This window comes from Platichthys flesus, chromosome 8 (genome assembly GCF_949316205.1).
Source record: "Platichthys flesus chromosome 8, fPlaFle2.1, whole genome shotgun sequence".
Taxonomy (NCBI): Eukaryota; Metazoa; Chordata; class Actinopteri; order Pleuronectiformes; family Pleuronectidae; genus Platichthys; species Platichthys flesus.
The window spans coordinates 4,899,299-4,927,287 of NC_084952.1; the positions used below are offsets into that span (position 1 = coordinate 4,899,299).

A 27,989-nucleotide genomic window follows, 5' to 3' on the forward strand; every position below is an offset into this window, starting at 1 on the left:
CGACAAACAGTGCTACCCTAAAGTTTAGGTTGTTATTTCCTGCTAGCACTTCTAAGCCACTGGCAATATTTACCTCCACTGCTTCACGCTGCTATTTTTAAGCAAGGTTTGCTGAATTCTTTTCATGAGTCTTCCAAATTGTCATGCTGAGAGCCTGGTTTGCTCTAAGTTTGGAAATAGCAGAACACGGTAAATAGGTGGACCAAAAATCTTCAGTGCACAATCTCCAAAGGGGATGTGGCTGACAAATTTGAATACAACGGGATAGCAAGAACCATCCCGTTGTAGCCGGGTTTAAGATTGAAAAGCTAATTATGGGTATGAGAAATCAAGGTTAGCTTGATCTGGAGCAAAGCGATCAACCGACCGTCTGTCCAAACAACAGACGGTCAGTTGTCTCTTGAACATTGCCACGCTCACGGCTAATAAAAAGCTAAGCTTCATCATTTACACTAAAGAGAGATGCTCGGTGGACACAGGTGTTTCAACCCTTTGGTTGGACAATATGTTAAAGCAGGTTAATTTAATAATTAATTAACAATCTTACATTAAGCCATGAAATATGAATAAGTCATTACATTTTAACATAAATAAATAATTACAATAATTTTTAAACCTAATTAATATAAAGAGAATGTGATAGACGGCCCATGAATGCAGCTGTCATCATTAATTTAATTGGGGCAGATAAAGTATAGTGTTGGATGAAAAATACATTTCCCCAGTATGTTCATGTGTAAAGCGGCAGGTTGTCACCTCATCTGCCACTTGAGCCGGTGCCGACCTGTTCAATCACTCACTGTGCTTTCAACACTTCCCATCTCTGTATTATGTACAATCTATTTTGGTAAATGTGTTTACTTGGATCATTCTCAGAGTTCTCCACTTGCCTCCCTCCTGCCTCTTTTCATCTTCTCTGCAGCAGCAGAAGCTCAATTTCCCCACAGGGATCATTAAAGTTTTATCTCATCCACCTGTCTGATCGTCCACCCATTCAACCATCTGTCTGCGCTTCAAGTCAAGTCAGATCTCCCTCATACAGCACATCTTCATCCCACGGCAGCTTAATGTACCTCAGTGATCGTCCATCCATCTACGTGCATCACCTCACGCATTTTAGATCATAAAAAGTTGATAAATTGCACATTCTGTGTATGAATTTGTTGTGGTGCTGTTCCATTGCATGAGCTCAGATGATTTAGAAGAGCATCAATAATACCCACACTCCATTTCCCATATAGTTGACAAGCTTACATCCCCTCAGAAAGCCCCAGAAACTTCCCATAGAGAAATGTAATAGGTTCTGCTTGTTTCCTCTGTTTGTCACGATTTCCTCGATGAACAGTTTTCAATCCGATGTTACTGACTTCCTGTCTTGACTCGATGCTATCAGAATTTTTTCTTGCTATGATTACTGAGAAAGTGGTTTCTAATAAACTTCCGACTTCACCACCGTAAAAAAATAAAAACTTGACAAATGGCTGAATATTGATAAAAATAGAAATATCAGGTGTGATTTTACTGGACACTGTCGATCACAGAATATTGTTGGACAAGTGAGGAGATTGAGCAGGAATTCCCGGACCCGTCCTAATTTGGTTCAGGTCTTATTTAGAAGACCCAAGTTGTTTTTTCACAATATTATGAATCTGACAGTGAGTCTCTGTGACGTGTGGAGTCCCCCAGGGATCAGTTCTCAGTCATCTTGTTATTGTTTAGACCAGATAAATGATTGGAGACGAACTAAAGAAGGACAAAACAGTGATTGTTTTGTTTCAACCACAATATTAAGTATCAGTAAATGACTAAGTTACCTTGCTCTAAAAGCCAAAGACGGTCAGAATTCAGAATGCTTGGTGTTCTAACAGACTCAGAATTAAATCAAGGTAATTACTGAAACTATAAACTAACTATAAATTTAGGAAAATAAGCCCAGAGTCAAAGGTTCGGTGTCCGAAAGTTACCGGGAGTGGTTTTGACTATTCTTTTTGTAGTGGTCTCTTAACCTAGCTACCCAAAAAGACAATTAAACGTGATCTTCTCTATGGAATTTAACACATAATGTTTTTTGTGCAGTAGAAACATATAATAAATAATAATAATAAATAAATAAAAAAGGAGGAACTCAATGGCTGTCAAAAGTTTCTAGAGACCAGGGGCTATAAAACCTCAACTCACTGAAAATCAATTTCAACCAAAACACACACATACTGTGATAAGAATCCAATGACACCTCCTTGCTGATCGTATAATTGAATCTGTATGACTAATAAGATTAGGAGAATCCCATTTTGAAATCAGATGCCCCCCCTCCCCTCCCCTTCCTTATTTAAGGAAAGGTTCAGTTAATGCAGCAGAGCCGCTGTCGGTGGGTTGGGGGGGCTTGTCAGGCTTAACCATTCAAACCGAAAGCTAGGGGTGTTTAGGGTGGGTTGGGTGAGGATGGGTAAAATGAGTTTGTGAGCACCCCCACCTTAACGTGACGCAGTCTGAGGCTCCATGTTCACTCTGTTTTTAATCTTCTGCTGCTATCGTTGTTTTATTTCCACATTTATCCACACACCTGCCTTTTTCAGCTGCATACCCCTCCGTCGCACATGCGCTTTCCTGCCACATAGAGACCACCCTCTGTTCCATCCAGCCCCCCTCCTCCCCTCCTCCTCCTCTTCCTCCTCCTCCTCCTGGTCCAGGGACTAAGGGGGTTTCAGCACTTGCCACAGCAGCTTTGCAATGGACAGCACCACAAAGACTCAGTGATTCCCTCGCATCTCCCGGACGCTTGACGGAAACCACAGCTGACAGGCAATCTCGGCGCTCAGTAGGGACATTTAGAGAGATAGTGGGAAAGTGAGATCCAGGGAGGTGCTGTGTGGACTACCCCTTAAAAACAAATAAGGGTTTCGTGCCTGCGACTTAAAAGCAGCATTTTTATCACACATCCCGTGTTGCTCTAAAACAGCATCAGCACAATGGAAGAGGACCTGGATGAGGGGCAGACCCAGAAAGGTAAGAAAGTATTCAGCTCGCGTTTGGGTGGATTCCCTTTAATAAATCTGACATTGGGTGTTTTTGTCAGTGCTGCCTCCCTCCGCAGAGACGAATGTGTGCCTCTCCCTTTCTGAATAGGAGAGCAGCTGTTTGGGGGGTAATTCCTTTGTCCATTGAGATTCAGCCACTCCACTGAGGAGTGCGTGTCTGTGTGTGGTGTTCGGGTAGTCTGAGGGGTGTGAACTGCTTCAGAGGAGAGGGCTGGGGCTGCCTTTGTTTGTGTGATAAGGTTTTCATGCCTGTCACGGTGACATGAAGAGTGGAGAACCAAACCAAGCTTCTTCACTCGCGAAACCCATCGGCTGCCAGGTTCTGTCCTTTGTGTGCAGGGACACAAACACCCGGCCGGTTTTGCGGCATTCATGTTGATGCTGGGTGCAGGAGTTTCTCTGCGTTCATTTCAGAGGGGCACTGTTTGCTTTGTTCAAAGTGGAATTGCTATTTATACTTCACCCACACACCCCCCAACCCAGCACCATCACCTTTTCTCTGCATGAATGATTGAGTGCACTGCTGGGACTCACACAAGCGAATGTGTTGTTGATGTGTTTGTGTTTACCAGCGGACTGCAGCATTTTCAATAGGCTTGTTATTTTTCAAAGCAATCCCCAAAATAACACACAAACACGGATGACCAGGATAATGCTGTCCTGTAGAAAACACTTGCATCTTTATCTTTTCAGATTTACTTCATGTGTCAGGCATGGCTTCGTATGTTTGTGTTGTGTTTCTGCCGCTCCCCCCCCCCCCACACCCCTCTCCTCCTCCCGCCTCCTCCCATCTCTCCTCCCTGCAGCCCAGCACTCCTCTCAGGCACATACATGAGCTGAAACAGTTGCCATGGCAGTGGCCAAGTGTAGTCATTATCTATTCTTTCTTCGCCCACTCCTGCTGATGACATTTCAATAACACAGAAATAGTTCGCAGAGATCTTTGAGTGTGGGAAGCAAAGAGACAGAAGGAGATACAGAGTCAGATATGAAGGGAAAGTGAAGGGATGAGAGATTCGTGAGGTGGAACATAAAAGCATAATCATCTATAGAAAGAGAATCAGGGTTGAGTGTATGTTAATAATTCAAAGATTATATGTTTTTCCTTTGCTGATGAAAGGGATTGATAAAATGGCTAGAAGATTATTTATGAGGGAGCTGCTCACACCACAATTCATACTGAGCCACTGAAAACAGATTTTGAGCCAATACCTCCTGGCCGCCATTACTAGGTGTGCACTCTCACGATCCTATTCAGAAAGAAAAAGCTGTCATCCTTGGCCACTAACGCAAATGCTCACCCAACTGGAAGATGCAGCCATGCAAGCTGTGCATATGTGTCCATTTACATGGGTGAAGTGTGGGTTTGTAAAGACTCTGTTATTACATTAACAGTATGTATGTGAGCAAATATACTGAAATCTCAATGAGATTAAATCAAGCATTTTCTTGCATTTTCCACTGGAAATCTAAAAAGATTGCTAACAGAAGTCTTTACATAGATTTGTATTTATTTAACACAGTCAGAGTAGAGAAGAAACGTAATTTCCCTATTTATTTTTTTATTTATTCATTTATACATTTTCGGTGACGTAATTGTTTTGCTGTATGATTAGAAAGGAAGGATGTGAAGCTTGATCAAATATCTATCTGGGAAAATAAGTCCAGGGTAAAATGAAAGATGCATTCATGGAGAAATTAACAAACATTTACAGTTTTTGGACCAAAATAATGTATTTATGGCTGCAATTTTCATTGTATACAAAGTTAGTGTTCTTATACAGGTTGTTTGTTTAAAAAATAGAATTAAAAAAGGAAATGCCCACCCTGTTACCAGCTGACGTTCAATCTGGTCCATGACGGACAGATGCACCCTATCTCAGCCCTATGGTTACCATAGTGACACCGCCCCATGAGTCACTGGCCATGTGTGAAGACAAATTTGATTTGATAAGTTTAAACTTTGTTGGTTATGTTGATGTGAACCCATAGCAGGGTGACCATTACAGTTTTAAATATTTGAATAAAACTATGTGTTGTGATAGGGGGACAGCAATGGTCAAGTGTCAATTGTTGAAGCCATAAAAACTACTTGAGTAAAAAGGTTTCTCTCTAAACCTTTTGACAGATATCATCATGACAGATAATTTCAGGAGATTTTTCTGATTGATGAAGTGACACAAAGTAAGATAAATGTGTGAGAACAAGACAGCAGGGCTCACTTTCATCAAATGATTGACTTGAGAACTGACAGCTCAGCATTATATAAGATAACAGGTTGATGTTATGGTTCTGATGAGGCCTGATGAACATTACAGATGTCCCTTCACGTTTCTCTGTTTAAAAGTAAGTAAGAATCATTGTTTATACTTGAGTTATGAGCATTAATATAAGTTATAAGATGCAACTAGCAAGTTGTACCCCAGGATCATCTTTGGTATTAAATGACTCCTAGAAAAAGAGCAAAGACCAACAACAATTTCTGTTGCTGTTGCTCTCTCCCAGAATAAACCTCAGTGCATCACAGGTCAACACAGAGGTAGAGTTAACACAGGGATACACTGAATAATCTGGCAAACATTGCTCAGAGCAGAATTTCTCAAACACGAGCACTACGACAACATCTCTGTGCAGCCATAACACTTTTAAAAGCTTATGAATGTCAAGCCACATTTTCCTATGGATGAGGCCCCTTAAAGGGGCTTTAATGTCAACCGGGTCCTACCTCTGCTATGTTTACGACATTCTTAAAAGGACAATTCAATATGATTCTACTGATTAAACATCATCATCATCATCATAGCTGATGGCAAAATGCATACAAATAGGTGTGTCAATCTGAGGCAAGGTGTCGGTGTCAACGGGTGCACTTGCAGCATGCTGATGTCCTTCTGTCTTCATTTTCTCAAGGTGCAAATCTCTGATTATGCGTCAGACACACCAGGTGGGAACTGCTCACTTCAGCTGCTAGCCAAATGTAGCAGTGCCCACACCATGGACCAAATAGGGCCAAGAGCAGCAGGGAGCAGACCAACACCTTTGGTTGACAAAGCAGTTTTCCACTCGTGTGAACTCAGGGTTGAAATGATTGCAGTTTTGCAAATGAGCACAAGTACACAAGAAATTGAGTCAGAATATTCTGGAGATGTAGTTCACATTTGTTCCTATCAGCACTGAATGAAAAATCTGAAGAAAGAGCCCAACCCGACCATTCCCGAGCCAAGAATTTACTCTCCAAGGCACCACTTCCCTTCTGGTGGATCAGGCTACTAACTTGGGAACATCTTAAATGTTGAGAATATCATTTAAATTTATCGTTAATTTTCATAAAACACAACAACATGAGGTTTAGTCAAATGAGAGAATAAACAATGAACTTAATTTTCATCTCCGGCAATAAATGGGAAATTTGCCGGCTTGGTGAGAACAAAAAAGCCGCTTTGAATATATGACGCCGTTGGGCCAGTACACAGTACATGACCATAAATAACAAACCTGTAATGGCACTCATAGTCCCAGCCCCTCAGGAAACCACATGTAAATTCACTAGATTTTTTTTGTAAATATCAGTCCCAGACTATTTCATCAAGATCCCTTAAATTAACAAACATCTCCTGGCCCTGGCCCCTGATCTAGATATTTCTTGACCCACACATGATTCTTTCACCAAGTTTTCATGGTACTCCATCCAGGAGTGTTTGTGTTATAGTAACAATCAAGAAAAAAACAAACAGACCTTATTTGGTCGACTGGAAATGCACAAGCTATGTGATACTCATATTTGCAGAAAAGCATTTCATTTTAGGGCTTAATATAGTGTTTGTGAAAGTGTTCTTTCATTTCTAGGTAGGAGCAGCCTGAGTTTTCCTTCCATTCACTCTGATGCTGATAATGTTGCCTTTAAGAGCTTCTGATCTGAATTTATTAAACTGGTAAACACATCAATGGAGAGTTTGTGTCCCATGACGGCCTCTAAATATCGACAGCGATTTCCTTCCCCCCTCTTTCTCTCGCTCTCTCCCTTGTTGTTCTGAAGCTGTATTTTTCCCGAGCCAAGCAGAAGTTTGTGGAGTTCCACCAAATGTTCATTGTTGGGCGTGTTATTGGAGAACTGGAGAGTTTTCTGATTGTTCTCACAGGAATCACTGCTACAGGTTTTTATATCCAGGATAACAGGTGTTTAATATATCAATATGAGATTTTAAGATTGTAATATGACAGTACTCCAATAGTTGCTTTTAATTGTTTAAATTTAATAATAAAAATGCAATTTAGACACATAAATGGGCATTTTATAGTGTTTTTCATATATTCTATGGTAATTTTAAAGACAGCCTTTCACAGATAAAATCACATTTTAAAAGTCATTCTTTTCAAAGGGGAGCGTGTTGAAACTGTTGTGAACCGAACGCAATTGCGTAGATTCAATCAGATACCGAAGACAGGTTTATTATAAAGATTTATATTCTAGTATCTGTGACTTCAATCCCTCAACCGCTAGGTGTTGGCTTCTTATAAAGTCAAGTGTACGAATTCAGAGTAAAAGAATAGCCCTGCTCTCCCCTCCTGAGTTTTTGACATTTGCCCTTAAGTTCCTGTGAAGTGAATTTAACGCAGACAAAAGACTCGTCTCTGCTCGGCAGTCACGCAGTCGTGTTCAGCCTCCTCCATCTCTCAGCAAAAAAAAAAAAAAAGAAAAGAAAATGAAGAGAGGAAATCAGCGGCCGAGCTTTTGGACCTGGCCTGTAACGTCCTTCTTGCCCAGAGGGGTTATCTCTGTGTATAGTGTGTCTCCTTCACTATTGTCCCACTGAATTTGTTGACATACAGTAAGTGGGTCACGGCTCTGATGTACCCGGCCTATTCGCAGATTTTGTGCTGCAGTTGGCATGGCAACCATACTGGTTGATTAAACATGCGCAGAGGAGATGGGGGGGGGGTAGTGTGAGGGAGCGGGAGAGAAAGAAAAAAAACCTGCCTGCTTCAGGGGAAAGGGGGGCTTCGCATTAAATATAGGAAAGCAACGAGACACGTATACGCCCATTACTCTCAGGCAGACACAGACGTACCATCCCCCACTGAGATCTACCTCCCTCCCTCCCTCCCTCTCTAGGACCAGGCTCGCTGCCACCCCACCCCCCATGCAAGACTCCTCCACTAACAAGGAACTAACAACATGTAGTTGGATGCACAAACATTGAGTCTGATTGGACGTCTCCTGGTGGAATTGCAGTCAACGTGCACCAGACATAAAATTTGATTATTATTCTCTTTTATGTCACCTCCTTTATTCGATTTGGTTCATTCCCTCCTCTGCCACTGCGTCGTATACATTTGTCTCTGCACCAAAAGCAAAGCTTAACATTCCTATGTGATGTTTAATTAAGCATGTGCAGACAAAGACATAAGTATAATCATTACAGGCCAGTATCTGCATTAAAAAGCATTAATTGGAATCAGCCTGATGTTAATTTGTGTAGAACCAGCTATTTAGATTCCTATTATATGTATAGGTTTACTTTAGGTATTCAATTTATATTTACATGTAACTCTGACAAAATGGCAACACATTAAAAGTGATTAGTGATTTTTAAGACATATTTCTTATTACATGAAGATAGATCCAGCACTGTAGCACATCAGTATTAGGATCAGTAGTACTCCATTATTTTAAAGAAATATTGGAAAAATAAAAAATAGCAATTAAACAATCTTTACCCAAGAGCAGAAATAACTCATTACTCAGGTTATAATAGAAATAATATTGTGATAATTTTTGATTATAGACTTATCTTGACATAATATTTGTCCATATTCCCAGAATGGTACCATTCCAGTCCATTCCAACAACTTTTCTCTGCACACAGGTCAACAGCCCAACATTTACTGGTGTAAACAGTCCTCATCTTTTCGTCTCTGTGTCTGTCGGCATCTCAAATGACAACACAGAAAATATGGAGGTTGCAACGCTTTAAATCACTGTTTGTTTTAGGTTCAAGAGGGGAATTTACTGGCACTGATACAGTTCACACCACAGCTGCCTATGCTAATTGGAACAATTAAGGCTCAGTCTGCATGTGGTGAAAATAGAGTCTATTCCACAGAACATCAAATATTACTCAAACGGACATGTGCCATTAAACTCGTCCTGCAATATTAAGGCTCTATTTGTTAAATATCACTCTTTTAACTAACCATTAGAATTATGGTAATTTAAATATTCTGAAGAGCAGCTGGTTTGGTGGTTGTTGAAACTTTTGAATATATTGGCTGCCAAATGGCAACCCAACGAGTTTGGCGCTTTGGCCAATGGCGTACTGGTATTTTGAAACAAGAAGTATTTTGAAGAGTGTGTGTGTGGGGGGGGGGGGAGTCTGACTGAGGGCTGAATTCCCACCTACACCTGCGACCCACAACTACCTGTCAATCACACGGTATGCAAACAATGCTTTATTGTCTATTTAATTATAAACAATAAAAACAATCATAATAATAATAAGGCGTTTCCACATTTGCTTCTTTTTGCAGAGTCGGAGTCTGTCTCTATTTTTATATATACAGTTTATAAAATGTCTTTTACTTTTTAAACAGAACCCATCGGCTTGAAAAGTGAGCTAATAAGAAAATTGATTGCTTAAACTGTCATGTTATGTTAACATGGATCTGCTGTGAGTCCGTCACTAATAAAACTTCCGCGAGGTCAAAGAAATGTAAATATAACAATATCCATCTCATTAGTACCTAAACGAGGGCAGATAATCTTTGGTTAATTAACTCCAATCGTCTGCCGCATGTTGGAGCCAAGTTTCCTTTGAAGGACGTCATTTATCTCTAAGATTAATTCAAGGATAACCCCATCCTTCATGCGAATGTTGACTAGGTCAGTGAGAGTGAGAGCATGTGTGTGTTTAGTCTGTGTGTGTGTGCTCGTCCCTTTTGCCTGTCGGATATGACACTGACAGATGGAGGAGAAGTGGGAGGCAGGAGGGGCCTTGGGAGGGGGGTCATCCTTTCTCTTTGTATTAGGGAGACGCCTTCTGTTGATTGGACTGCAGTGTTTGGGGTCATGTGGGCTTCACTTTATTCCCCATAAACAGAGATGTTTTTGTGCGGAGGATAGAATATTTAAAACCCCACACCAGCTAAAATCCTGTTGCCAGATTTTACATTATGATACATGTGAGAGGGGAAAGAATATCCTCCGATCTTCTTTCCTTGTGGGAGAGTCATAAAGAAGACTTCTTTAATTTTGAAAGCTTTTTGCTCATGACTCATTGGGTATAACCCTTTAATGTGTAATAATCTAATGATATTAAGCAATTTCAGTGAGAAATTTGACTATTTTGCCATCAAAACTATCTTAGACCTGATGAAGTAAAATACATTCAGTGCATGAGGGTCCACATCTTTGCCGCCATCAAATCAGATTAGCCAAAGTCAATTAGGCCAAATTCTCAACTGGACTGACATGTCAGAGGGGGCTTCAAAAAACAAGTAGTAACTACATCTGCAGGCGTGATCAATTCAAATACTTGGAGGAGCTCCTTGTCAAGCTGAAGATCCTTTTATTACATCGCAGGTGATGTTGGGCTAAAGCAGAGAGCATGAATAATGAATGTGAGAGGCTCACGCTCTGCTTCACTGTGCCTCCTCTAAATTATGGATCAAGCATCCAGTCGCTCTCTCTCTCTCTCTCTCGAGTCTGTTCACGCCGCCGTTTCGCCATTTTTCACCAGTTCGATTCTGCAGTCAGTTAAGATCAATGAGGAGTCACAGAGAGGGAAATGAGAGGATGTGGCGGTATTGGAGGAGGTTCTGTTTAACGCAGCAGCGGCTACACTTGATAAGAGAACTACGAAAACAAATCTCATCTAATTAAAAGCGGTAAAGCTGTAATAGCACGGCCTACTTATTTTTTATTGTGCTCATAAAAATATGACGACTTAAAAAACAGACAAAGAAAACAGCTGAATACAGAAATCAAATGTCATCTGCCTCTAGTTTTGCCCTTTTCTTACACACCTCTCTTTACCGAGTCTGAGGAGTTTCTCCTCCACAGAATTAAGACCACACAATCAATTAAACATCACTCTTGTTAAAACAACTCACCAATTCTCCCATCACCCCCTGGATCTACATCTTCAACTGCTTCCATGGAAACGCTCCCTCCTTCAGTCAAGTCACGTGCATTTGGATGTTGTTGTCGCTCAGCTCTGTTAATTAGAGTTGTAATAAGCAGCAGTGACTCCAGGTTCCTCATATGACCGGTGGTGATACACAGCAGGGGAGGGAGTAAAAATACGATTTTAAAAGGACTTGCCGAGATGCTGGCTTCAGCCGGTTGAATCTGCGTGCAGAAATGTAAATAATGCAGAGGTAGTAAACCTTGATTGAGGCCACGACATAAATCATTTATGTTCCTGCTCGTCCCTCTTCATGTAGAGAACGAGCTCCCAACAGCCACAGCACCAAATTTAACCAGGATGTCCCTAAGGTGGATATAAAAAGAGAAAAACAACATGATTTTTATTTGGAGAGAGTTTGCTCGTGGTGTGAGTTTATAATTTGCCTCCACGAAAAACATCCATATTAAGGTCTTTCAAAAGTCTGACTGTAGCAAAAACATAAATTAACAAAGAAGCCAACAGTAAAAAGGTGTTGTTTTATGATGGTCAACCATTTGTTTAGATTCAACGACAGGCAAAAGAACAAAGCTACATACAAATCAATGCTCTCATCCACTGGGTGAGTATTTCAGAAGATTGGACAGTTCAGTTCTTACTGTGGCTTAAACAGGCACACTGACCCAGAGCGAGAGGGATAACTGTGACTGGCTTCGCTGTCACTCTCATCTCGTCAGTAAACACCCTCGCATCAATAAATCCTGTCACTCTCTGCTTCCTGAGACGATAAGGTAACTCAGGATAATGAGTCTGAGGGAGGAAGCGCTGACAGGATCACTTTCTGTCTTAGCGCCTTTCGAGCTGAAAAACCGCCCTGTGTTTAAACAGTATTTTTTTTATCTTTTCTCGTGACGATTAAGAAAGTATGTCATCTATTTTTATAAATCGAACTAGTCAGTGAAATGAATCATGGTACCACTTACTTAGGCTCCACTGGATTGGACTATCCTGCATTTTGTTTCCAGAGTCCTCTGTGTTGGCAGAAATAAACCAAATCAATGTAGGGGCGGCTTTTTCGCACAAAATTTCTGGTTTTGGTTCTTAAAACCCAAAATATATCTCCTCATGGATATCACAACTTCAAATAGAAAACTCTACCAAGAACCAATGATTGTGCAGAGAAGTCAAAGGAAGGAAAGTGGGAACTTTTCCAGAGATAATTTTTCCCCTTTAATGCACGACAGACAAAAGCACTATTCTATTCTCATCCATCAGTTTCACTGGCTGATAGGGAGTCCTATGGTTATCCGAGTAACATGAATGAAGGTGTGAATTGGTGTGAAAAGCTCCTGTGGATGTCAGGTGACACCGAAAATACCCGATAGTCTAAAAGGCACCAAAAGGCTAACGTGTTGTGATGTCCCACTCCTGGGAGCACGAGCTGATACGAATGTTGGAGAAACACCGGGGCAGTGATGACATAGACATTTTGTATACAGCCGGCAGATGGTTTAACTATTCAGAGAGGGATTCTCCATATTTGTCATATCGTGACGCGCTATTCTCTGAGTTCTCTGGAAGAAGGGGAAGCCACAGAAAACCCTCCTATGCAGACATATATATCCCCTTTAAACCATTTGTTCATAAACTGGACATTTTTCAAACACTACACAATTGATCTGAGAAAACACCCTCAAACAGACGCTAAGAATGTGACATGACACATGCACATAACCTAAAACCATAGCCATACAATTTTGGGAAACAGTGCATATTCACAGCAAACCTTTCATGGACAAAATAAATTGAGAATTAAAGGCAGAGCAGATATTCTACAGTCTGGCACTAGATTACATCAGCGAGGATGCAGATAGTCTAGGGAAGTCTAGGCTTGGCTTGGAGCTGCAGCGACTATCGGAGTGCTCTGCACAGACCAGCTACTTGGTATTCCACTCAGGTTTAGATCAGAGTCACCAGCAAAGAGCTGAGGAGGAGGAGGAGGTGGCGGAGGAGGAGGAGGAGGAGGAGGAAGAGAGGGGATGTTTGCGCTGACTCCTGCTTTGTAACACAGGCAAAGACAACGAGATAACCACAAAGAGATGGTGCCGAAATCTGCCTTGAAGAACGATCCTGAAATCTTTCATTGTCTCTGTAACTGACAATGAAAACTGTCCGTGCCGCCATCGAGCCTCTGAATGCAGATGAATTTAATCATGGGCCATGATTGTGATGTAACCGATCGAGGGGAGTTTTCTGTTTTATGAACACAACATTACATGTTGCACATTTCACACGCGTGTAGTGATTCAAACAGCTTTGCACATATTCAGGTTATAGGTTATCATCAACTGCGGATGAGGAGTCACAAATTGATTTAGAATGGGCTCGGCTTTGTGAAAAATGGGACTGTGTGGTTAATATATCGCAATGCGCTGCAAGACCCCATAAAGTCTGGTTATGTTCTGTGCTTCCACAGGAAATAAATTCCACTTCTGTTTCTGCTACAGTGAGAAATGACTGAGTGCCTATGCCCCAAACACACACGCACACACACAAAAACAAACACACACACACACACACACTGACACACACACACTCGCCGACATAAGATGGAGACTCATAAATCTCAAAGATTCACACAGACACAGTTGCGTGCGCGAGTATTTACAGTCTCAGCTTCTCTGTGAGCAATCTATGTGACAGGAGATTGAAGTTAGAACTGAGCAGTGGTTAGTCACCTTAAGGGGCCCCAGGGAAGAGAAGCGGGGCCAAAGAAGAATAGGGCTAAAGGTCAGGATCACTATGTAGAGCTCAGCCGGACCTTTTTTAGTGCTGAATAAAATGTCAGCATCCTCTGTAGGGCTGAACCACTGACACAACAAATATAGTGTGTGGACCGATAGAGTATAAGGGCAAAATGTGACGCTAGACAATGGCATAGATAAAAGAGAAGAGGCCATTAAATATCTCGTTCTCTTTTGTGTCTTTAAATACTATGAGTTCTGCTGCTCGAACACCAGGGAGAAGATGTACTGTACTGAGGTCAGGCCACTTTAAGAAGTTGTGATATTTTGCTCCACTGTGCACGCATGCATGCATGGCTGCCGCCCAACCGTGGTCTGATTGTTGGAGATTCTCAAAAAGTAAATGGCTCTACAGCGTGAAACATGCAAATGCATTTGCCCATCGGCAAAGTTTTGCTGAATTATTCAAAACTGAAATTTCCTTTTCTGTCTTTGGTCACTAACAGTTGCATATTTTTTGTGTGTGTGTTTAGGATGCCTTGAATGCTGCATCAAATGCCTGGGTGGGATTCCGTACCCATCCCTTATAGCCACCATCTTGCTGTATGCTGGCGTGGCTCTGTTCTGCGGCTGCGGACATGAGGCCCTTTCCGGCACCGTCACCATCCTGCAGAACTACTTCGAGGTGATGCGGAGCCCCGTGGATGCACTGGATGTGTTCACCATGTGAGTGGATAATGTGACGTTGAGTGTTGGTTAGATTAGGAAGCAAACATTACGACCATTAGGAATTGGTTATTTGCCCACAAATGGAAAACCATACGTGCATGACATACCATATTTGCACCATACTGTACCAGATCTCCACATAATTTTTTAGCTTATAAACAATATATTATTTTTATTGTCTACGTTACTAAGGACACTGTCCCACATGAGTAAATTTTAAGCAAATATTGCAGGTCAAAATTCACCAAAGTGCGTAATATGGTCTAGTTGTAAAATTTCAAATTGGTTCTCTATTCATTCTCCAGGATTGACATCATAAAGTACGTGATCTACGGCATCGCCTCAGCTTTCTTCGTCTATGGCATCCTGCTGATGGTGGAGGGCTTCTTCACCAGTGGAGCCATCAAAGACCTGTATGGAGACTTCAAGATCACCACCTGCGGACGCTGTGTCAGCGCTTGGGTATGACTAACATTTTAGTCATCAATCTGTAATTTTATGTGATTTAGAAAACAGCATGATGCTCATTTCGTAAATAGTGGTCCAATTCAAAGTAAAAGAATGATAAAGCATTGGGGCGTGGATACAGTATGATTGACAGCTAGTACCATCAAATGGATGCAGGTCTTGGTGTAGGTGGGCTGCCATTTAAATTTAAATTCTTGATTTCCCATTTTGTCTTTTGTTTTTAGATGTATTCCTCTATGTATCTATTCAGTATCCGACCCTATGACTGTATTGAAGTAGACTCTGTAGCCTTCTGCTGTCGGAATCACATGGAAATCTAAATGTCAGGTAGTTTCCCGAGGGAGTTTCCCTAGAAAAAGGTTGAGAACGTGAAGGTTTCTGTAGGTCACACATTTTTGCAGTCACAGTGACAAACACCATGCGGTCATTGGTTTTTCACCCATCTCTGTTGCAGTTAATCTGAAAAAGGGTTAAACAGGGTTACATCTAAGCAAGTGTGGCAGTCTAACCAATGGCAATGGTTCTGTGTCCTGAAGACAAGTGTTGAGTTGCATGTGTGCATCAATTCTAATAACAAGTGCTCTAAATTTGTTTTATTAAAAACATCAGTCAAAAATTATTTAATATTAAACTGCTGATAACAATACAGAAATTAGAAGCACTCTCATCTGGCGCACATCACAGAGCTGGGAGCCGTCCTAACAGGATTATGGCTGGAATATAATTGCTCAGCCAATCTGAGGCTCCACATGGAGGCAAAGGATGTAAGCCACGCTATAGTATTTGTGATGGATGAGTTCATTAAGTTAGTGGGGGTTAATCCTGTGCCCATGGAAATATCCACACCAACATGAGACTATAGCTGGCTGAAATGTATAAGTGTGCCATGGAGCAGACAAGGAGCACCTTGTACCATATAATATATTCACAGATTAACGTCGATCAAATTTTAAAATCTCACGACCTGGAACCAAACCCATGATGTAATGGAAGAAGTAAAAGTGTTCAAATCCTCAATCATTTAATCGTACATAGATTCAATTAGGACTCTTGATTTACACAGTGTCTAGTTGTGATCCTTGTTTTCGTCTGTTGCCCTTTCAGTTCATCATGCTGACATACATCTTCATGCTGGCCTGGCTCGGAGTCACTGCTTTCACCTCCCTGCCGGTCTTTATATACTTCAACATCTGGAACATCTGCCAAAACACTACCGTGCTGGAAGGGGCCACACTCTGCCTGGACCCACGCCAGTATGGTAAGAATGGATATTCTGTCTCCATCTCTTCCCTCCTACAACCGTTCAGATCTCAGTTTGCTCTGATCTCTGTGGCCTCAACCGCTGCTTTATTTCAATGTCTTGGAGAATATATAGTTCATGGCCCTTTGTGTTTCTACAGGAAAATGACTTTAAACTGTGGATAAATAATGCATTTATTGAACACAGGGATGTAATAAACTATAAGATACATTTTACACTTAATTATATTTTTGTTACCGAACAAGCAACTTTAATAAATAACCCCCTTTCAAAATAAAACACAGCAAAGGGTCCAATTTGAGGGTGAAGCTCCCCGTTTCCTCCTCGAATTATTGTCCTGTAAACTTTAATGATCCAAAATAAAAATTACATCAAAACTGCTCCATAACAGTCCATCATATCACAAGCTTATGTGGCTGGCTCATTATTTTTAATTAGTGCCACGTCTTCCACTCCATTAGCCACAGCTACCATTAATGCCGCCTCTGTGTCAACAACTATTTGTGCTGCCACCTTCACATTACAGACCTGTGTGTGACTGTATGCACACAGTAATGTAATGGTCTGTCGGTACATATCAGCCTCTCCACACCTTTTGCTCGTGTTTTCTGTCAGATTTTTATTGCGTAGCACTTGCTTTGTGATTAACGTGACTTTTTTTATAGGCATCGTGCCAATCGCCGAGGCGAAAACCGTGTGTGCTGGATCGGAGAAATTCTTCAAGATGTGTGAATCCAATGAGGTGAGATAAAGGCAACTTTAAGTAATCAAACCACATCAATAATCAGTGTATATGAAAATCAGCCTTCCAGAGGATTCGAAAAGGAGAAATATGAATTAAATGCACACTTATTTATTCATTAAGTGTTTATTATTTTATGGTTTTATTATCTCTATGTTATTATTATTCATCTTGTTCAATTTTTTTTTACTAATGGTGATGATATACATATTACCTTGTGTTGCTTTCTTTTTTTTAATTGAGTCTGTTTGATCATAATCAATTTCCAATTTTTTTTTACATTTAACAGGTCCCTTTTCATGTAGGTGTTTGATTGGCAGATATTAATATGTGATTTATTTTTGCTCCAGCTCGACATGACGTTCCACTTGTTCATCTGTGCCCTCGCTGGAGCAGGAGCTGCTGTCATTGCTATGGTGAGACGCCCATAAAAGCTGCACCTCCCTCTCGAGGGATGCGACTAAATATCTCTTAAATCAAGTGTTAGCACCAACGAGTGAAGCATCTCACATTCTTCATAAAGCACTGATTTCCCCTCGTTGTTAGTTAGCAGATCATTCCCGCATCGGTAGGCGGGAACTGTTTTTGAATAAAAATAGGGGGGGGGGGGGGGTAATTGAGGAGAGATGCTATAACTGGGAAAATAGCTGTGTTTTGTGTTGTGGCTGCTTCCTACTTGGCCTGCGTCGTGCTCGCCTGTGAGAGAATAGCTGCAGATAGGGTGGAAGGCATTTTGGCGCAGTGGAAAAGATGGGGTTTGTCTCCCTCCCTCTTTCGGAGGCGCCAGACATGTCAATGTGTTGTCATGGAAACAGGGAGAAGAAAGGCTCAGAAAATTGTTGCAAACATCGCTCGGTAAATTGCGAGGAGCCATTTTCTGAGAAAACAGAGAGTGTTTCATAGGGCAGCTATGATGGCAGATTATAGCAGGACAATGATAACTCGTGTTTGTTTTCCTGCCAAATGATGGAAACAAATCATCGCAACAGATAATCTGTCGGCTCTGATGTCGGCAAACTCAAGCAGGGCTAAAAAAAATATCTTTAAAAACGGTACCAAACAAATTAAGCTTAACAAGAAAAACAAATGGAATAATATTTGTAATTGTCGCGATAGAATCCCAGTCGAACAATTATCCGTCTGACTGCAGACATCAGACAGCTTCTCACAAAGAGAAGCTGTGTTTCAGCCTCAGTCATTAAAGCACAACACATTCATTATAGCCTTAGCTGCCATGGTAACAAGCACAGGACCACATCTAGCATCATGCTGCCCCCTGCTGGACCACTGGGAACATAATCTGTAATTTAAATTTTCAAATGTTTTAATTGAATTTCAGATTAATATACAACTACTGTAGGATTTACATCCACAAGAGATAATATAGCTGATTACGCTGTTTCATTCATTAAACCGTGTTAGCTTCTACCCTGAAAGAAGCAATGTTTCACACTTCCGAACTTTCCCCTCAGATCCACTACTTGATGGTGCTGTCTGCCAACTGGGCCTACGTGAAGGACGCCTGCCGAATGCAGAAGTACGAGGACATCAAGTCGAAGGAGGAGCAGGAGCTTCACGACATCCACTCCACCCGCTCCAAGGAGCGTCTCAACGCATACACATAAAGAGCAGCAGGAGGCCTGGCCCTAACCCACTCCGACCTCTCTCTCCCTCCCTCTCTTTCTCTCTCTCCTCTCCCCCTTTCTGTCTCTCTCTGTCTCTCTACCATCCCCTCCCGAGGGGGGGCGGATGGCGCCTAGGGCCCTCACCACCGCTGATGTCACTGGTGCGTCATATGACAATGTGGTCTGGGGGGGGAAACGTCACTCAAACTCTCCAGTCACAAACAGCATTTCAGATGAAACAAGCCCCTTTACCTCTCTCATGGATGGTGTTACGATTATCGTTATGGCAGTTATACTATTCTTGAATACAAGTTGTTTAGTGCTGATAGTAGTGTTAGTGTAGTATTTAGAATCAGAAGTAGCAGTAGTATTTCTCCTTTTTTTTTTACTTTGAATAAGTTTTGCGTATTATTGTTTTATTTTTCTTTTGAGTTTTTTATTTGATGCTAAGTGTCATTTTGCTCTCATGCATTATTTATTTTTTGCTGATTTCTGAGGGGGTCAACAGGGGCTTAAAACGGTTTTCAAGCACATTTCTCATGTCGTGTGTGTGTGTGTGTGTGTGCGGAGATTTCATCTTCAAAAACTATGTACTGTAACGGGTGGTTAGTTTTGGAAATATTTTTAAACTCACAATGCAACAATAGGAAGCAGCGTAAGCCTTTGTCATACCAGTATTCCCAGGGATCAAAAAACCACTTTCACGTGAAAGTAATTCAATCTGTTTTTTCTATTTGAAGTTACACAGTAGCAAGAAGACACAAATACCAAATCGTTAGATTAAAACAAATATTGCTAGACGTGCCAAGCCTGTTAAACAGGAGACAACCAGTTTGATAGCTATCAAAGATGGAAATTAGTTAATTAAATAGAAATTATGGCTTATTTTATAATAATCCTGCCATTTTAAATGTATTTTAGGACTGTGAATGATTCCATTGTCTTTGAATCACGAGCCACAAAAAGCACATGTAAACATGCTTTCATGACCAATTTTTTAATTTCTTAAAAGTGGAACTTTATAAATATGAAACTCCTGTTTTGGCAGAACTCTGCACTGTAAATACTGATATATCAAAGCATACCTATATGTTAACCACTGACGTTAGGGGATAGTTCGGATGAGAAGAGGAAGAGGTCACCGTACATCCACTTTTAGTCTCAACCGGAAAATAAACCCTGACGGTGTGAAGTGTTGTTGGTGTGATGGCACTATCCTTGGTGGAATTATCAGATGTCAGAACGTGTGTGTCACAGTAATTTTGTTCATGACAGTAACTGTATTGCTTACACATCTCGATGCCATACAACTACAAACATGTCGGCTCATCGGCTGGCAACGTTTGTTTTGTCAGTATTTCAAAAATATTAAAAAAAGCTTGTTTCATGCACTTATTTGATCATTTCTGTGCTCTATCTCTAGATGTAAGCGCATTGATGTTCAACTCAAAGTTGGATAACTGTACTGTTAGTAAAGACTGTGAATTTAGATGTTTCTCGTGGCATGGACATGCATTAATATAGTCTTATTGACTCAAACGTTACTTTACTTCACTTCTTTATTTTGACGATTATGACTGTCTTGCTGGATCAACCTTTTGTTTATATGTGCAGTACTTAACCCCCCCACGCTTACCGCATTATGCTACTGATAATAGAGACTGTAGTCTTTGATTTGTGTCTGTTTAGTTTGTGATGAGCTCTCAACCATGTCTTAAAACTAATACCAACATTGCTTACTATGTAGTGATCTGAAAAAAAAAACGCTCTCTGCTTTTTCCTTGTATTAGTCTTTTGTACTTTCACTACGAATGCTTCTAGTAGCAGGCTTTAAATTGAATCTGTTTTGTACATTCATGTGCCAACAGCTTGAGTCGGCTTATTTGACCTGTATGATCAAATTTGCTTGCATAAATAAAACTCACTTGTGTACTTGTTAATAAGTACTTGACGTCTCTTGTGTCCCTTTTTGTTTCCATGTCACTTTCTCCCACTGAGAGTGTCTTGCAATGTCAATCAATCAAACTTTATTTGTATATAGCACGTTTCATACAGGTGCAGTGCAAAGTGCTTCACAAATAACAGGTGAGTCAAAAATAAGACAAAATAAATATACATTTTAAACAGTTAAACACCTTAAAATAGATTTTGAAAAATAAAAAATTAAATAAAAACTTGGCATTTCAATGTGTCCTGATATCATTGACTACTTAATAGCAACTATATGAGCCAATACGTTATTGTTATTAACTGTGGTCAGGAAGGATTAAAGATCATTATTTCGATAGGAAACATTTATGTTTATCAGTAGGTACCTCATACCACTAGATGTCCCCCTTTCCTCTTACTCGTACCAAATAGAGTTAGCCTGGACTAATAATAACAGGCACACTATTTTTATATCCATTATTTAAACTTTACTAATTAATACAGGGTATGAATAAGCACTTTTAAGCATTTAAGTAAGTGTTATCAAACAAGTTATGTAATTAAAATGTAAAATTTTACCTGCAGAAGAAAAATTTAATTTTATCAATTTATTTTTCCTAATATATTGACAAGTAAGACTTGAGATAGAGGACTTTGTGGAAGAAACTGGACGCTATGAAGGTTTTTTGACCCTTTCTAGCCATCACTGTTTTTATTCCCGAGCTAAACCGACGTGTGCAGAAAATATGAAAGAGGGTTTGGCCCCAGCCCAAGCCGCTGGTCTGCACCCAGTCAGGTAATAAATCAAATCCAAGATTACACTTTGCACCCCGGTGCCAGACAGAGCTCGCTCACACATCTTACGTATGGCCTCTAGCTCAATAATACATTTACATTTAAGGAATTTCTTCAGAAGCAGAGGAACTTACATCAGAATGCAAGAAAAACAGTCTCCTCCTTTAACAAGAAAGCGAACAACAATGGGTCAAAACCCCACTGCCGATCATTACAAAGGAAAGGTGGTTGGATATAACCCGAAAAGGCTGATCCTAGCTTAATTTTCAAATGTGTCCAACACTAAATGTGAGTTGGGGAACATTGAGATTTAGCAAAACCTACAAAACGCACTGGCGTGGTTGGGAAGTGACTGGCTTAACCGGAGCCAATGGTTTGATCATGTGAGGAGAAAACCTCGGAATTAGCCGATTAGTTCCATGTCCAAGGGCTGGTCCTGCTCTGCTGTCTCCCTGTAGCTTGCGTGACCCGGCCAAACCCAAGAAATCCTCTGCTAATCCCCAACCCCTTCCCCCACACACACAGTGTCAATCTGACAGGTCACCTATACTGTAATTAGATCTTCAAGCCTGTGTACCGTCGCTTCTGATGGACTCTGAAAGCTCTTTTCTCTATTTTCCACTTGGTATTTTTCTTGGTTTTGTTCTTTTTGGGAAGGATAATTCTCCAGGCTCTCGATGAATCCCGATGTCTTTTCTCCTGATCTCTCCTCGATGTGAGAATTTTGGTGCGAAACCATGCGTCGACTTCTCTGCATGCACGTATTCCTATGCTGCCTCAGTATGGCTCATACATTCTGTCCATCGCAGTGCACCTGTGTCTTCCATGGACGTAATGATGGAATAGGATCCAGGTAAAAAGTGCATTTAACTCGTGCTCACTCATTTAACCTACACTTTATTGCTTTTTTGTGAATTTGGAAAACTATTGGTTTGTCTAATTAGGTCACCTCTGCTAGACCATCGCCTACAAAATAAATAAAAATATGGTCCTATACAGGCCCTAGTACATTTCACCTGAATGTCGTCCTGAAATTAGTTTGTAGGACTGTTTTTTTTAAAGTTGGCTTATTTTGCACAGTTGATTCATTTGAATAAGCACAAGAAAAAGTACCATAGCTCTCAGACCGCCTGGTATGTGATCAATGTTAAAAGAATGGCAAGTCAGAAGGGCCTGCATTGAAAAAGGTATAGTTACATGATGAATCAGGAGCATAAAGCTGCTAATGTCCATTGGGGGTGTTTTTAATTTGGATGAGCAACAGTTAACTAAAACGCAGAGCCATCCATTGTCAAGTGAAGATGGAGGGAAATTAGACCAGCATTAAGTAAAATAATCAGCTTTGAATTAGGTGTCTCACGGACGCTAAAAATAAAGGCAAGTCTATATCCAAAATCCACAACAATGTAATTTGTACAAGATGCCCTGACCTGTATTGGCATAGTGTACGTTCTCTGGCACGGTGCCAATCCACTTATCCCAGAGAAAGATCTAATTGCCCTCTGCATGATTAGTCGTATTAGCACTGAACCCAATTCCACAATGGATCTCTCTTCCACGAACAAGTTAGACAATATAAACAAAGAAAATGGGGCAACTGACATCTACAGTCATTGTGAAAGGCTAAAAGGTATAGCTCAAGTTTTTTTTCTCCCTGTAATCATGTAATGCTAAAGTAACTATAATGAAATCGTTCTCTCTTTGTCCACGACTACAATGAATTCCATATATTCCGTCTCCGGAAGTGGAAGTTCATCCACATAATCAGTCATATTTATGATGACTGTGATAAGCTCTGCCCTGACATCCAGCAAGTGGCCTTGTACTAGTCGGGTCAGGAACACCATCCCACATCCCAACAGAGAGTCTGGGTTAATGGATGGAGGGACGGATGGATAAATGAATGGACAGATACCTATCGATACTAATAAGCTTGTGGATTGATCAATTTTTTATATTCATCACTTGCTTTCCCACTGGAAAATGGATTGAAGAGCATTTTGACTTTGTAAATCAGTTCCGTTATCTGTCCCAAGATTTGAACATTTAATGAATTTATTGTTTGTTCTCAGATCTGTGCTCTGCAATGACCCAGACATGTCTGATATCCCTGTCAACGTTCCAGTGGATACGGTTAAGCTTCGAATTGAGAAAACCGCTGTACGCCGAGTCCCAACAGAAGCTTTTTACTATCTGGCGGATCTGCGATACCTGTGGATTACTTACAATTCCATAACCTCAGTGGATTCTGGAAGTTTTTACAACCTCAAAGTGCTCCACGAACTCAGGCTGGATGGAAATATGATCTCCGTGTTCCCCTGGGAGTCTCTAAAAGAGATGCCTAGGCTGCGGACACTGGATCTGCACAACAACAGACTCACCAATGTTCCCACTGAGGCTATCCCCTACCTCCTCAACATTACCTACTTGGATCTATCCAGCAATAAATTAGCAACCCTGCCCTCTGACCTCATGGATATCTGGCCTCCCTTCAATGGAGCCCCCATTTCTACGAACTCCTCGCAGAAAATCGTGTTAGGTAAGGAGAAAGTACTTGGTTGCACAGGATGTAAAAGCCAAGGAAGGACACTTTTGAGGTGAATTGTAATTACTCCATGAACTTTAGTCCATCACCTGCTAATCTAGCCAGACTCGTTCTGACTGACTCAAACCTGTCTTGATAGTGACTGCCAGGACACAGTTTAATAAGCTTAGTCCCAGCAGTGGCAGAGTTGACGCTTAATTTGTATTATAAATGTTCTGTCCTAATTAATGTTGAATGTTTAACTCGGTACCTCGTGGCAATCCAATCTAGGTTTAAGTTGCAAGTGGACTGGATCCCATATGACAATGCAATATGGTAAACATGCAACACAGTAGAGAACATCGTTTGCGTAAAGTTTCTAAAGGCAAGATGTAAAACAACCAAAAGTCTAAAGTTGCACAGTCAACGATTTATCCTTTTAATTACAAAAGTAGGCAGAAATGTTCTTTGTGTGTCAAATTTGGATTTATAAGATTATTGCACAAAATGCAGGTAATCAACGCTCTGCGGTCTTTCGGGGAAAAAAAATGTTTTCAACATTTTAGATTAATTAAGTTGTGTTCATGAGGGACTACAGATACAGATAGGTGTTGTCACCTGCTTTCAGTTTCAAAGTCTAACAACTGCTAATAATAAGTTGATTAGCTTGATTGGCAATAACTGGCAGAAATTGCTTATAGCTTTTTTGGCAAAAGAGGATTCATTTTAGAAATTGTCTCAACCATAGCAACTTGCTAATGCACTTTTGTCAGATGCGTTTTTTCGACTTACATGCAACTGTGTGTTTGCTGTATCTACATAGCAGTGAGTGGGAGGGATATTGTCAATAAGCTGTAAAAGGGCAAACTAGCTTATGGGATAAACAGGATTAGACGTTCGGAAAAAAGAAAAACAGACTCTGTACAAACAGCTTCTAAAGCACGTCTATTTTCTGTCTATATCTTATGAGACGTTCTGCTTGGTATTATTAAACAATCATATCAACATCTGCAAAAATAAACAGATTTAAAAATATCTATAAAAAAATGCAAATACAGTCTGAAGTTAAAATGACAAATTACCTGATCACTCAATTTTCAGTTTATGTTTTTGTAACCATACAAATACTTCTGTATTCAAAATAAAACAGAGCGATATTAATGGGTTACAGATTTAGTTATCCATTAACATTTGTGCTAACAGAGAAGCTAATGGAAACAGAGTGTTGCCACAAACTGGAGGAGGGCCAGAGCCTTAGCTGCTTTGCCACTGTTAAGACAAACTAATCTGGTTAAGGGGCTTTCATCTGCATCAGTACATGAGCTTACATATTGCACCTGCGCAACTGGTATGGGAGCTGTACATGAGTAACTAGGATAGCCCTTAAATTTCAGTTTCATGGTATTTTTTTACATCAGAAAGAGAAGAGAGACGGTGGTTGTTGAATAGTGGTGTTCAACTAATCTCAGACTACACATTACTACATATTTTATTAAGTTTTTACTCTGTAAGGATGCACGCGCTAGAGAAAGAAGCAACACTTGAGGACATACAGCCACCTCTATGACTGTATTGCAGTTTTAAGAAGTTTATTCTTTCCAATCATCACTTTATAGCACAAATCATCACTGCATTTGTTTTAAAAGCATGAGACTTCTTCTATTTTGAAATAGCCTTTTTTTTGCTGCTCCACTGTTCTCTCCCCACCCTTGATTCTTTCTAGTGTGTCCAGCAACAAGGGCTTTAAGCAATATGGCATTTAAGAGATGGTGCAAAAAAAGCAAAGAATAATTCTGATTTGTCTTATCTTTTCACCTGTAGGTCTCCAAGATAATCCCTGGTACTGTGACTGTAAAATCTCCAAGCTTTTAGAGATTTCAAAAATGACAGACAGCCCAGTGGTGTTAATGGACTTGTTCCTGACCTGCAGTGGACCGGAGAATCTGGCTGGTTACCTTTTTCAACGCGTTGAACTTGACAATTGTGTAAAACCAATCGTCATGACCTCTGCAACCAAGATCACATCTTATCTGGGCAGCAACGTTCTCCTGCGATGTGATGCCACAGGGATGCCAACACCAAATCTGTACTGGGCTAGAGCAGAAGGCTCACCAGTTAACAACACAGGTATAACATGTATTATTTGGAAAGGAATTTTTGGTGTAAATTCAAATTGGCTGATGAAAATAAGGCGAAAATCTGTGTAAGGCTTTTGCCACAATGTTATTCTTATGAAAACAGACAAAACAGGCAAAGACTATGCTAGACTTGTCCATATACTGACTTTTGTGTTTATCTTCCCCCTATAGTTCAGGAGTCACCTGGAGATGGCATCAAGTGGTCCATCATGAGTTTGCATGGAATATTGCCCAAAGATGCTGGGAACTACAGCTGCAAAGCTACGAATGTTGCTGGCAGTGCAGAAGCCACTATTTCCCTCTCAGTTGCTGGTACCATCAGTACCACGATGCCGCCAGAGAGGCAAAGCACGGAGACTGCACCGACCAGCCAAGGCACAACACTGACTCCCACTACGGAAATATCTGTCTCACCTATTGTAACATCTACAGTTCCTCCAAGAACAACACCAACCCCACCTGCAGTAACCAAGAAGCCGAGAACTACCCCCAGCAATGGTTTACAGAAGGGCTCACTCAAACAAACGAAGACCCAGCAAGGAGGGAAAGGGAGAAAGCTTGCAGCTGATGAGAAAAGCAAGAAAAGCGACGCATCAAAGTCCGTCAAGGACCTGAAGATTGTAGAGGAAACGGCTGACAGTGCAGTGCTGCTCTGGACAGCAGATGGGTTACCAAACGATGCACCACTAACAGTTGTATATTCCCCCTATGGTGAGGATGACACCAAAAGGACAGAAGAAACTAATGCTGGCAGTGGAAAAGTCCTTCTTGAGGGTCTTTCCTCTGGGATGAGGTACTCAGTTTGCCTCATAGCAAAAGGTAGTGATGCCGGAAAAGATCCGTGCATTGACTTCTACACACTGGAGATTGTAGAGGATGGTGGTCAGAACCAGGTCTTCATGATTATGAGCGGCATCGCCTGTGCTTTGGTTTTGCCTCTCATTGCCCTGTTGCTCTACAAGATCCTTGATCTCTACTGCAAAGGGCGTGAACCAGATCTGGATGAGGAGGAGCTGGAAAAAGAGAGCTATGTCAAGTTCGAGACGATTTCAATGAAACAGCGAACTCTGAACTCTAATCCCACTGAGTTTTGGGCAAGGAGAGCAACCCATGACTCAGAGCGAATGCTCCTCTGCTCTAGGTCGAGCATAGACTCTCAGATGACCTATAAGAGTGACAGTTCCCGATCTGAGTATCTCTGCTGACGTCAGGAATCCATGGCCAACGCCCAAATGCCACTTTAGAGAGACATTATGTGACATTCTCTTTATTTGCCTTTCATGACAGTGATATTAATAACAAAATAATTCATAAATCTTTATAAATACTATTCTTTCACATCTGTGAGGTGACACAGCACCGATAGCTGTTCTCTACTTCCTATCAATGTATTAAGATTTTTTCAACGGTTTATAAAAACTTAAGTGACATGAAAACTGGATGCTGTTTGTAAAACCACAATCAGATCCGTCAATGACTGACGTGTTTTTTTTTATTCATGCCCTTATTTGTTTTGGAGCCTTATATACAATCTCAATAGTTGTCACTAAAGCACAGCACCTTTGTTAAACTGAATTGTGTCTAGTACCATACAAAGAACCTGCTGTGTGTGGTGTTCAATGATATTTCAATGCCAAAGATTAATATATGAATATCGCATGGTGTGTCAAAGAGGACCCATTAACCACAGCCCATCACATTCACAACATCACATCACTGTTGCTTTAAGCATTGAGCTGATTGTTGCCTTACTGGACACAAAAGCACTGTCAGTGTGTTTGATCGACACATCTTGAAAATCAATGCCAGTTTCTATCACTTTATGTATATATTTGAGTTTTTTTAATGAACCATTAATAAAACAGTTGACGTA

The 27,989-nt window shown here is 40.8% G+C and overlaps 2 protein-coding genes across 2 annotated transcripts; both read left to right on the forward strand.

Moving 5' to 3' along the window:
* Nucleotides 1–2,668: 2,668 nt before the first annotated feature.
* gpm6aa (glycoprotein M6Aa) lies at nucleotides 2,669–20,676 on the forward strand. Its single transcript, XM_062394513.1, has 7 exons — nucleotides 2,669–3,006; nucleotides 14,439–14,631; nucleotides 14,940–15,096; nucleotides 16,207–16,360; nucleotides 17,029–17,105; nucleotides 17,456–17,521; nucleotides 18,578–20,676. The coding sequence occupies exons 1-7, from the start codon at nucleotides 2,970–2,972 to the stop codon at nucleotides 18,728–18,730; spliced, it is 837 nt and encodes a 278-aa protein (XP_062250497.1). The 5' UTR covers nucleotides 2,669–2,969; the 3' UTR covers nucleotides 18,731–20,676.
* Nucleotides 20,677–21,984: 1,308 nt separating this feature from the next.
* On the forward strand, nucleotides 21,985–27,897 carry lrit3a (info leucine-rich repeat, immunoglobulin-like and transmembrane domains 3a). The gene is made up of 4 exons (XM_062393246.1): nucleotides 21,985–22,307; nucleotides 23,527–23,993; nucleotides 25,800–26,105; nucleotides 26,288–27,897. The coding sequence occupies exons 1-4, from the start codon at nucleotides 22,192–22,194 to the stop codon at nucleotides 27,319–27,321; spliced, it is 1,923 nt and encodes a 640-aa protein (XP_062249230.1). The 5' UTR covers nucleotides 21,985–22,191; the 3' UTR covers nucleotides 27,322–27,897.
* The last annotated feature ends 92 nt before the right edge of the window (nucleotides 27,898–27,989 follow it).

Coding starts and splice junctions, on each gene's coding strand:
- gpm6aa (XM_062394513.1), top strand. CDS start 2,970: ATGGAAGAGGACCTGGATGAGGGGCAGACCCAGAAAG. Junction 14,632..14,939: donor GCACTGGATGTGTTCACCAT/GTGAGTGGATAA, acceptor TTCATTCTCCAG/GATTGACATCATAAAGTACG. Junction 15,097..16,206: donor GACGCTGTGTCAGCGCTTGG/GTATGACTAACA, acceptor TTGCCCTTTCAG/TTCATCATGCTGACATACAT.
- lrit3a (XM_062393246.1), top strand. CDS start 22,192: ATGCGTCGACTTCTCTGCATGCACGTATTCCTATGCTGCCTCAGTATG. Junction 22,308..23,526: donor AATGATGGAATAGGATCCAG/GTAAAAAGTGCA, acceptor GTTTGTTCTCAG/ATCTGTGCTCTGCAATGACC. Junction 26,106..26,287: donor CTCACCAGTTAACAACACAG/GTATAACATGTA, acceptor TTCCCCCTATAG/TTCAGGAGTCACCTGGAGAT.